The 12,238-nt window shown below is 43.5% G+C and overlaps 1 protein-coding gene across 1 annotated transcript in view; it reads right to left on the bottom strand.

The window, feature by feature from the left end:
- Positions 1–12,238, bottom strand: part of LOC120060405 (protein Daple-like) — an 84,227-nt gene that overhangs the window by 47,553 nt on the left and 24,436 nt on the right. Inside the window, exon 4 of the mRNA XM_039009710.1 lies at positions 4,693–4,762. Coding sequence (XP_038865638.1) covers positions 4,693–4,762 — 70 coding nt within the window. The remainder of the gene's footprint in view (positions 1–4,692; positions 4,763–12,238) is intronic.

The following is a 12,238-nucleotide window of genomic DNA, read 5'->3' as shown; positions in this document are numbered from 1 at the left end:
GTGGTTCCTCTCCATCACTCGTTGGTGTTGATTTCAGCCTGTCTATTTGGTGATGGGAAATCCCTCATTAAATACTATGGAAATGTACACTGTCCATTCGCAATGTAAAACGCACAATGCCAATATATTATACTTTCATCAAGTCAGCCATCAGTCAATAAGATATCATACTGACACCAAACTTATACATACTGACAAACTTACTTTGTCCAACTCTTTTAGAAGCCAACTATCGCATATTTCAAAGCCGGCCCACAATTCATAGCGCCTTCTGTTAAAACCATTATTATTTTATTTTTAAATTGGAGCTGCGGGTCCAGTTCTGACATTGAACAATGTCAATGTACCTAGTCTTGTGATTCTTGTACTTCTCTAAATGTCGTCATTTTTGCGACGTTAAATGAATTGAAGACATTGCAAATGGACGAGGCTGTTTCTCAGCCTGAGAACCTTCTAGAGACACATAACTCACCGTGCACTACCGACTTAAGCTCTAAAGTTTCAGAGTTCTAGGTCTGACGGTTCTTTGATGGTTCGAACGCAGGTAACTATTGCAGGCTCTGTGTGTCTGTAAGCCCCACACTGTGTCACTCCATATTGACTGTGTGTGTGAGAGAGAACAGAAAAATCACGTGGACCCCCAAAATCCGCCTTAATGGTATCGCCTGAACACGCCTCAACTTAAAAACAAAATTTATTTAAGCATCATGAAATTGACTTTGTACGAATTCTCGTAAACTACGATAGATAAATGGATGGTTACACAGTTGAAGTCAGAAGTTTACATACACTTAGGTTGGAGTCATTAAAACTAGTTTTTCAACCACTCCACAAATTTATTGTTAACAAACTGTAGTTTTGGCAAGTCGGTTAGGACATCTACTTTGTGCAAGACATGAGTAATTTTTCCAACAATTGTTTACATACAGTGAATTATAAGTGAAATAATCTGTATCACAAATCCAGTGGGTCAGAAGTTTAGATACACTAAGTTGACTGTGCCTTTAAACAGCTTGGAAGCTTCCAGAAAATTATGTCATGGCTTTAGAAGCTTCTGATAGGCTAATTTCACATCATTTGAGTCAATTGGAGGTGTACCTGTGGATGTATTTCAAGGCCTACCTTCAAACTCAGTGCCTCTTTGCTTGACATCATGGGAAAATCAAAAGAAATCAGCCAAGACCTCAGAAAAAATATATAAATTGGAGACCTCCACAAGTCTGGTTCATCCTTGGGAGCAATTTCCAAAAGCTTGAAGGTACCACGTTAATCTGTACAAACAATAGTACGCAAGTATAAACACCATGGGACCACTTAGCCGTCATACCACTCAGGAAGGAGACGCGTTCTGTTTCCTAGAGATGAACGTACTTGGTGCGAAAAAGTGCAAATCAATCCTAGAACAACAGCAAAGAACTTTGTGAAGATGCTGGAGGAAACAGGTACAAAAGTATCTATATCCACAGTAAAACCAGTCCTATATCGACATAACCTGAAAGGCCGCTCAGCAAGGAAGAAGCCACTGCTCCAAAACCACCATAAAAAAAGACAGACTACGGTTTTCAACTGCACATGGAGAAATGTCCTCTGACTGTTTGTCCATAATGACCATCGTTATGTTTGGAGGAAAAAGAGGGAGGCTTGCAAGCCGATGAACACCATCCCAACCGTGAAGCACTGGGGTGGCAGCATGATGCTGTGGGGGTGCTTTGCTGCAGGAGAGACTGGTGCACTTCACAAAATAAATGGCATCATGAGGTAGGAAAATTATGTGGATATATTGAAGCAACATCTCAAGACATCAGTCAGGAAGTTAAAGCTTGGTCGCAAATGGTTCTTCCAAATGGACAATGACCCCAAGAATACTTCCAAAGTTGTGGCAAAGTGGCTTAAGGACAACAAAGTCAAGGTATTGGAGTGGCCATCACAAAGCCCTGACCTTAATCCTATAGAAAATGTGTGGGCAGAACTGAAAAAGCATGTGCGAGCAAGGAGGCCTACAAACATGACTCAGTTACACCAGCTCTGGCAGGAGGAATGGGCCAAAATTCACCCAACTTCTTGTGGGAAGCTTGTGGAAGGCTACCCAAAACAATTGACCCAAGTTAAACAATTTAAAGGCAATGCTACCAAATACTAATTGATTCTAATTGTTTTCTGACCCACTGGGAATGTGATGAAAGAAATAAAAGCTGAAATAAATCACACCACTATTATTCTGACATTTCACATTCTTAAAATAAAGTGGTGATCCTAACTGACCTAAGACAGGGAATTTTTACAATGATTAAATGTCAGGATTGTGAAAAACGGAGTTTAAATATATTTGGCTACGGTGCATGTCAACTTCCGACTTCAACTGTATTTTTCCTTACATCGTAGGTTTATGTACTTTGACGTGAAGCGGTCAAATTAACACTGTATTACTGTTTTCAACCTTTAATCCCACAAAATGTGCATTAACTCAAAGAGCGTTGTGGCCTCGATGCCATCTTGTTTCTGGGCTAAAAGTACATTTGGCCACCCCTGTGCTCACCGAGTTTCGTTTGAAGTCTTTTCTGTTTATGAGAAACGGCCATGTCCATTTGGTGATGAAATGTCCATTTGCCATATACAGCCAGCTGGTGGAATATTCCGGAAGAGCAGAATTATTATTTTTTAATTACAATTTGATATTGCGGAAACCAATTGCCCAGGAAACTTATTTTCTTTTTTACTTCCCGGAACACCGCGTCCAGGGGGACGACCTGAGGCCTTCGGCCTATTTTAATAAAACACTCGCAGACGTCCAGTAAGGGACCGTCCATTTGCAATATGAAGATCCTCATCAATCATAAAGGAAATGACAAGCGTCATCCCAATAAACGTCAACCTGCCAGGCAGGCAGCAAATCCCAAATGACAGTTTTGTGGACCTCTCCCATCCCCCCAGTTCTTACACCAGTGGGCTGGAAGATCTCTCCCATCACTGATGGTTAGGAGCCATCAGTTAGTGGGTCAATCATTAAAATCTGACACAGCTCAGGATTACGTTTGGGTGTTTTTGTGGACGTAGCAAGCCCTTAATTTTTGAAAGACATGATTGTAAAAAAGTATTTACCATGTCGTTTTGTGCAGGGTTTGTCTGGGATCAGCTGTGTGTGTGTGTGTGTGTGTGTGTCCATCCCCTTGGGCCTGGAAGGGACTTAAAAAAAACTTGATCAACACTCTGGGGAAAGGGCAACACGGTTGCCAGGGAGACCCTGTCTGCGACCCAGCTCTGCCCTTATTCCATTGAGACCAACTAAAAAGACAAAAGAGGTACACAGGGCAGGCAGTGCTGTAACCCTGAGAGGAGCTTTTCACTGTTTCTAATCTACACTTAACATAGGAAGTCATGGAAAAGCTAACTTCGTAAGGCCATTCAATACAAACATTACGCGTCAATCCACACACAATAATATTAACACATACCCCATTAACCAATATTGAGATTCAGTTCACATACCAAGGCTGGCTTACAGCTAAAGCCTCCCAACAACTCCACCATTCAATGTTAGACCACTATTGTCCTTGATTGCTAAACACGTTTTCATACGGAACCAATCAAGAGGCCTAGATCTAGATAACTTGGCTCCTGGCAGGAAAATAAAAAAATAAGCCACATGGGTCCTGATAAGTTATTTGTGTGTCTGACAGACAGTTGCAGGAACCAACATGCAAAACAAGCGTGTGAGCGGCATGGTAGTGGCCCAACCCATGAAAGGCCTAGCCACCGGGAGGAGAAGGAACAACATTGTCTGGCGGTGAAGCTGAACACTTCAAACATGACGTCATTATCCTGGAGATACTCTACTCTCACGCCAGCAGTTACAAAAGCCATAGAAATAACTGGTCTGGTGTTCCTTTTATTCATTCATGCATACTGTACCGCACGGCAAGTACATACATGAACTACATAGAGTATGTGTAAACTACGGGGTATTAGCTTTATGGAGTCATCTAGCTAGGTGGAGTTTCAAAAAAGTCATATGGGACAGAGGCGGAATAAACCACACTAGCTAGATTTAAACTCATGACAGAGTAGTGTACACAATATACGGTTCTGGGTTCAGAGATTAAAATTAGATGAGGAAACAAAAACAACTCTTCCTTCTCATAAAAGTTTAGTTGTTACTAATCAGACTAGATGGTCCCATCAAGGCTCAATATACCATAGTAGCCTTAGGTGAACTATCCCCAGCTATACCTGTATCTTGCGGACAGCAGCCCTCTCTGACCTTTCACACCCACTATATAAGGTCTGACGGTCTCCATAGCCACATCTAGCCATATCAGGTCTATGCTGGCGAGGTTGTCGACACCAGGCCGGAGAGCCCACACACTCAGCACTCTCCATGGCCTGATTAGCCTCCTATAGATAGAAGGGCTCCAAAGGACTTTTCCTGCCTTTCCCACTTCCTGACTGACTCCAGTAAAAGGCCACAACATGTGCATCCTTTCCACCCCAACAGGCCCTCATTCAGAACAGTATCTGGACCGAGATTACAAGGGAATACGTAAAGGCAGTTGTAAGCACTTATTGTGAGTGTGAACAAGAGATGGGGACCCCTAACTTAAATATTGCACTAGCCAGCTAGCCAACTGAATTTAGAGGCGTAGCTACCCAAGGCTTGTTGTGAGTTTGTGAACAAGAGAATGAGCACCACAGTACCTGAGAGGGGGTCCTTCGCGATGGTCAGCACATTAGGCAGGGTCATCAGGATGAGCTGCTGGAGACTGTCCTGAAAACACAGAGGAGAACATACCGGGTTAAGTAAGAGCAGGACCAGAGGAAGGAAACCATTGCAGCAGAAGTACTGTGTCGACTTGTAACGCAGTACAGGGGTTAACTAGGCTAACTAATAAAGCCACAGACTCCAGCTAGAACAGAACAGGAAGCTTCCACTGGCATGAATTTGAATGGTGAAGTCGCTAACAGAGCTTGAACAGAGACCCACAGCAAGGTGGGAAAGGGAAACGTATTAAACACAGACAGGAAATATTGATGGAAAGGACCATTTTCAGTTTGTAGAGAACACGTTTGGGGAGGAGGGGAGTTCATACAGTAACCAATGCAGTGCCCAGCTGTAACAATCTCCTAGTGAGAGAGAATATGGGCAGGGTTGTAATTACACACAAAACATTTTTTGTTGGGAATCAGGAAGGAACACAATCACATACATACAACACGTGCATGCATGTACGTACTGTTTGTGCTCTCGTGTCACTCACATGGGTAACAAATGGAATGCTCAATGTCTGTCTGTGTGAGAGAATGGACCAGAGGAACAATGGACACCTTGGTAACAAGCTATAACACATCACACAGACACAGTAAACCAGACCCAACATGTCCAAATGACCTTAGCTCCTCGTTCAAACACACACCTACATAGAAAACATTACACCCACACAACTTGACACTGGTAGGTCACCTGTAATGGTTATAGCTGTAAACCCCAGGCACGTGCTTCAAACAACTCATTGTAGTAAAGTGAACAACGTGACTCTTGTTGGAGAATTTAACTGTCTTCAGGTAATACTGCAGGATATGTAAAAAGGGAAAACTGAAAGATTAGGGTCAGGTTAGCCTCATTCTGAGAGAGTGCGAGAGAAAAAGAGAGCGATTGCAAGAGAGCATTAGCAAAGAAGTTACTATGACATCTTTACTCCTTTTCTTTCCCTCCTTTCCCATACAGGTTTCACTGGACTCTGGAGGCATTAGATTAGACAGGCCTGGGGGAGAATCAAAGGGCCTGCCGCCACTACAAGGGAGGGGCCTTCTGTATAGAGGGGCTGGGTGGTAGTGGTGTGGGGTAATGACCACTTTCACTCTCCCTCCCTTCTATTGCAGCAGACCCTTGGCAGAGGCCCCAGCCTAGCTACAGCTCTATTGTCAGGTGAAAACCGTTGGGCATTCCATTTGTTACCCACGTCATCCTGAGAAACCTCTAACACAAAAAACACCCCCCACTTCTGTTTCAAATGCACTGACCTAGAAAGCCAGAGCACAAGATCGGTAAAGAAACAGCAGAACAGAGCCGAGTCTAACTGCCTGCTAGGCTCCTCATCTTACACTAGCAGCAGCTCAGTGAAAATGTCACCAGGTGTTGCTTGTCCTTAGTTCCCCTGGTAGTCCATAAATTCCATGGTGCAAATACATAAACATAGAGATACATGACATAGATCCAGACATGAAACAATTGTTCTATTCCTTGATTAGCCAGATTTTTACATTATTTTAAAATGAAGTTATGCTCGGCATGGCTTTGAGTTGCTGTGGTAGTTTGTTCCACTCAACCGTGACAGTATATAAAAAAGGTGATCTTACAAGATACACTACCCTTTTCTCTACAGATAGCCAGACTAGCTGTTTAAAATGCTCGACCTTCGATGAGTACGAGGGAGTTAAGCACAGTTTCCACCAGCTTGTTTTGGCTGGTCTGTAGCTTATTTTTTAGCTGTTTAGGGATGCTGGTGAACCATGATGTGCACGCATAAAAGTGATACTGAACTAGCGCACCTGTCAGTGTCATTAGGCTGTCACTATCAAGATATTTTGAGGTCCGAGATTGGAATACAATTTTGTGGTTTATCTTTGTCAAAACCTTCACGGCCATAGTGTCACCAGTCAAGTACCCAACCAATTCACACCCAAGGTAGCTGACCAAGGTTTTTTGTGTAACCACTGAGTTGCCCACGTGGACACTAAAACCAGGGGACCTTCAAGCTTTACTCTGGATTCTGTTTTTTCCAATATGCAGAGAAAGGTTTTCTGAAAGGAATTTACTGATATTGGATAACTCTGCACTAAGGATCTTTTCCACTGAGGCTTTGTTCTTATGGGACACCAGTAGAGCAGAGTCATCTGTATACAAAATCAATTACGAGAGCAGGCTGATTTCATATTGTTAACGTGTGTATCTTCATGCTCCTAGACCTTAGTCCTGCATTCGACACCAATCGAGCCCAACATTCTTTTGGAGGGATTGGAAACCACATTTGGTTTACACGGACAAGTTCAGATCTGATCTGTCAGAAATATATCAGTTAGTCTCTGTGGATGGCGTGTCCTCTGACAAATCAATGGAAAGATTCGGTGCTCCTCAAGGTTCCATTCTAAGACCACTACTGTTCTCTATCTTACCGCTTGGTAATGTCATTCGGAAACACAATGTCAACATTCACTGCTATGCGGATGACACACAAGCAGTACATTTCGATCAAACATGGTGAAGCCCCAAAATTGCCTACCCTGGAAGCCTGTGTTCCAGACATAAGGAAGTGGATGGCAGCAAATGTTTAAAAGTAAAACAAAACAGTGACGCTAGTTCTACAAATTAACGTACAAATTATGGACTTGCTCCTACCCCTCTCACCAATTTGGTTCTGCAGTACATAGCTACACGTACGTTACGGTCACAACACACAGGCCTCGTTATTATTCCTAAAATTTCTAAGCAAACAGCTGGAGGCAGATATTTTGACTATAGAGGTACATTTTTATGGAATGGTCTGCCGATCCACGTGAGACGCAGACTCAGTCTCAACCTTTAAGTCTTTACTGAAGACATCTCTCAGTAGGTCCTATAATTGAGTGTAGTCTGGCCCAGGGGTGTGCAGGTGAATGGCAAGGCACTGGAGTGACGAACCACCTTTGCTGTCTCTGCCGGGCCGGCTCCCCTCTCTCCACTGGGATTCTCTGCCTCTGACCCTATTACGGGGGCTCAGTCATTGGCTTGCCCTTCCTGTCCTCGGGCTCATGTAGTGGGGGAGATCTACGTGGGCTATACTCAGCCTTGTCTCAGGGTAGTAAGTTAGTGGTCTGTTGATATCCCTTTAGTGGTGTGGAGAAAGTGATTTGGCAGTGGTTGGGTTTATATCTTGCCTGGTTGGCCCTGTCCCGGACAGGGCCACAGTGTTCCCCGATCTCCCGTCTCCAGTATCTATGCTGCAATAGTCTATATGCCGGGGGGCTAGAGTCAGTCTGTCATATCTGGTGCAATTCTCATGTCTTATCTGATGTCCTGTGTAATCTTAGGTACTCTACTCTAATTCTCCCATCTCACACTTTCTTTCTCTCCCCTCCCGGTGGACCTGAGCCCTAGGACCATGCCTCAAGACAACATGACCTGATGACTCCTGGCTGTTCATGTCCCCAGTCCATCTGGTTATGCTGCTGATCCAGTTTCCGCGGTTTTGCCTGCAGCTATGGAACCCTAACCTGTTCATCAGTCGTGCTACCTTCTCGTGCTGCTGATCCAGTTTCTGGTGTTTTGCCTGCGGCTATGGAACACTAACCTGTTCACAGGTCATGCCATCTTGTCCCGGACCTGCTGTTCTGACCCCCTTACTCACGCTCTCTCTCTCTCCTCCCCTAATAAAGTATGTTAAAAACAATAGATGTGTCAGTGGAGTGGGACTTTCTAAAACCAGACCAAGAATATTAGTCTTGATCTATTCCTCTGTTCATAAATTACTTTAGACAGCACACTCAAAATAGACACATCTATAGTTAACCTTGTTGGTTGTTCTGCCATTCTTGTGGATAGGGATCACTCTAGCATGTTTTGTAACTGTGGGAACTCTGCCTTATTTAATCAACATCTTACTACTTCTCTGTTATTAACAGATGCTTGGGTTTGGGTGCAACATTATTAAATAAGCATGGTGCATCTGGACTGGAGCCTCTTATGGCCATAAACATAAGACTGTCTGACTAGAGGGCCCCATATGTCTGTTATTCTGTTACACCTCATCAATATTCAAACACAGGCTTATGTTCTATCCATCACACCCCCAGGCCTTTTTAGAAAACACCTATTAATACTTAAATAGATCAATTTAGGGAAGCAACATCATTAAACAATTTCCCATTACAAGATTTGTATAATATGGCTAGCACTGGGGCTTTGTAGAGGTGTTACAGGGTGTTACAGGCTCAAGCCATCATGTTGTTTCAGCAGGCAGGTGATCATCGAGAGGAATTTGAGGGAGAACGGCAGCTCTGAGACCGGCTGCCTATCGGTTTACCCCCTGGAGGACGGGCCAGTGAGGACACTAACAGTAGCTGCAGGTGTTGGCTATGATGCATAGCTAAATAGAGTTCCCTAGCTATCTCTGTCTACAACCCAAATGGCACCATATTCCCTTTATAGTGCACTACTTTTGACTAGGCTCTGGTGAAATGTAGCGCACTATAAAGAGAATAGGGTGTCATTTAGAAAGCATAATCTCTTTGCCTGGTCAACTCCTGCTGTCAGCTAGTCCAAATCATCTCAATCAGCATAAGAGAAACCAAACCAGTGTAAATTAAACATGACAACAGCCATGCAGATGGTGCCTTCAAGGCTCTAACTAGACCTTATTGATGGAGATATTTGCCTTGTTTTTCCAGTACTGGGTCATAATCATTAGCCACAAATAAAATAAAAATTATAATTGAAATGACAAACAGTGAGGGAGGGACTACCTGGACTTGTCCAATCAGAAAAAAATATATATTTTCAGTTTACCGTTTAAAAGGGTGATGGAGATGCTATGGTAGGCCCAACTAAACACAATACTGGTTTATCAGCCATGTTAGTGGAAAACAGGCTGGGACACACTAAGAAGTCTGGTTTACATTATTGATTAGTGCAGATCGATTTCAGCCTGCAGGAACAGGTGAGGTCATGTTCAGGTACTGGAGTCAAATCTCTCCTCTCCTACCCTCTCTCCATTACCCACCCAACAATGGTAACTCCTTCAGTACAAAAACAAAAATAGTTTTTGGCTGACCTCATCCCTTCGTGTGCGCAGGTGTGTATTGTGCAATAGGTAGACGTGTCCCTTGACAACAGCCATCTCCTCAACTGTAAAATCTACCTTTGTTTAAACAGGGAAGTGGGGAGGAGAAAGAAAATGACTTCATGATCATCATCTACAGCTCAGTAACATTATGGAACCATCATTGGGAGGAATGGCTTTGAAGATGTGTTGGGACCAGAGGGTCAAAGAAAGATCACTGGCCAGAAATTTTGAAAAAAATCTAATAAATTTTGCCTGGGCCTTATTTCCTCTTCCTCTGTTGCTATGCAGAACAATACAGAGCTGTGCAATCTAGGACATCCATAGGCCACGTGTTTTTGTTTGTTTTTCTGGACCTTTGGCTTGATGGTGCTTCTACACCTGCATTGCTTGCTGTTTGGGGTTTTAGGCTGAGTTTCTGTACAGCACTTTGAGATATCTGCTGATGTAAGAAGGGCTTTATAAATACATGATGGTTATTTGGAGACCGATAGGCTATTAACATTAAGCTGATGGAGAAGCTGTAGACCAAGTGTTTCAAATTCTACATGTACGTCATTAGGAGTGAGACGAGTCAGCAAGTGAAAGCAAGCACAAGTGAAAGGTTGAGACAAAAGCAAAAGCTTCAGCCTCCTCTCCTCCTCCCCAACCAACCAAGATCAAGGAGACAGCAGAGACAGGCTAGGTAGCTCCGACCAGTGCTGGGCTCGACACAGTAACAGTCAGAGAATGTTCCCCCAGGCATCTCTCTTCCAATCACAGAGCCTCTCTCTTCCAATCACAGAGCCTCTCTCTTCCAATCACAGAGCCTCTCTCTTCCAATCACAGAGCCTCTCTCTTCCAATCACAGAGCCTCTCTCTTCCAATCACAGAGCCTCTCTCTTCCAATCACAGAGCCTCTCTCTTCCAATCACAGAGCCTCTCTCTTACAATCACAGACAGCCCATGGGAACAGCAGGACTCCTGCTTCCATCCACTCCGCCAGGACTGCTTCAAAAGCACCACATACAGTTGAAGTCGTAAGTTTACATACACCTTAGCCAAATACATTTAAACTCAGTTCTTCACAATTCCTGACATTTAATCCTAGTAAACATACCCTGTCTTAGGATCAACACATCATTTTAAGAATGTGAATTGTCAGAAAAGTAGTAGAGAGAATTATTTATTTCAGCTTTTAGTTCTTTCGTCACATTCCCAGTGGGTCAGAAGTGTACATGCACTCAATTAGTATTTGGTAGCATTGCCTTTAAATTATTTAACTTGGGCCAAATGTTTTGGGTAGCCTTCCACAAGCTTCCCACTAAGTTGGGTGAATTTTGGCCCATTCCTCCTGACAGAGCTGGTGTAACAGTCATGTTTGTAGGCCTCCTTGCTCACACATGCTTTTCAGTTCTGCCCACACATTTTCTATGGGATTAAGGTCAGGGCTTTGTGATGGCCACTCCAATACCTTTACTTTGTTGTCCTTAAGCCATTTTGCCACAACTTTGGAAGTATGCTTGGGGTCATTGTCCATTTGGAAGACCCATTTGCGACCAAGCTTTAACTTCCTGACTGATGTCTTGAGATGTTGCTTCAATATATCCACATAATTTTCCTACCTCATGATGCCATCTATTTTGTGAAGTGCACCACCCCTCCTGCAGCAAAGCACCCCCACCACATGATGCTGCCACCGATGTGCTTCACGGTTGGGATGTTGTTCGTCGGCTTGCAAGCCTCCCCTTTTTCCTCCAAACATAATGATGGTCATTATGGCCAAACAGTTCTATTTTTGTTTCATCAGACCAGAGGACATTTCTCCAAAAAGTACGATCTTTGTCCCCATGTGCAGTTGCAAACCATAGTCTGGCTTTTTTTTTTTTTATGGCGGTTTTGGAGCAGTGGCTTCCTCCTTGCTGAGCGGTCTTTCAGGTTATGTCAATATAGGACTTGTTTTACTGTGAATATAGATACTTTTGTACCCGTTTCCTCCAGCATCTTCACAAGGTCCTTTGCTGTTCTGGGATTGATTTGCACTTTTCACACCAAAGTTCATTCGTCTCTAGGAGACAGAACGCGTCTCCTTCCTGAGCGGTATGACGGCTAAGTGGTACCATGGTGTTTATACTTGCGTTCTACTGGTTTGTACAGATGAACGTGGTACCTTCAGGCGTTTGGAAATTGCTCCCAAGGATGAACCAGACTTGTGGAGGGATACAACATTTTTCTGAGGTCTTAGCTGATTTCTTTTTCCCATGTTGACAAGCAAAGAGGCACTGAGTTTGAAGGTAGGCCTTGAAATACATCCACAGGTACACCTCCAATTAACTCAAATTATGTAAATTAGCCTATCAGAAGCTTCTAAAGCTTGACATCATTTTCTGGAATTTTCCAAGCTGTTTAAAGGCAGTCAACTTAGTGTATGTAAACTTCTGACCCACTGA

Source organism: Salvelinus namaycush, chromosome 15 (genome assembly GCF_016432855.1).
Source record: "Salvelinus namaycush isolate Seneca chromosome 15, SaNama_1.0, whole genome shotgun sequence".
Classification (NCBI taxonomy): Eukaryota; Metazoa; Chordata; class Actinopteri; order Salmoniformes; family Salmonidae; genus Salvelinus; species Salvelinus namaycush.
Note: the sequence above shows the minus strand (reverse complement) of the source record. Positions and strands in the feature narration are given on the sequence as shown.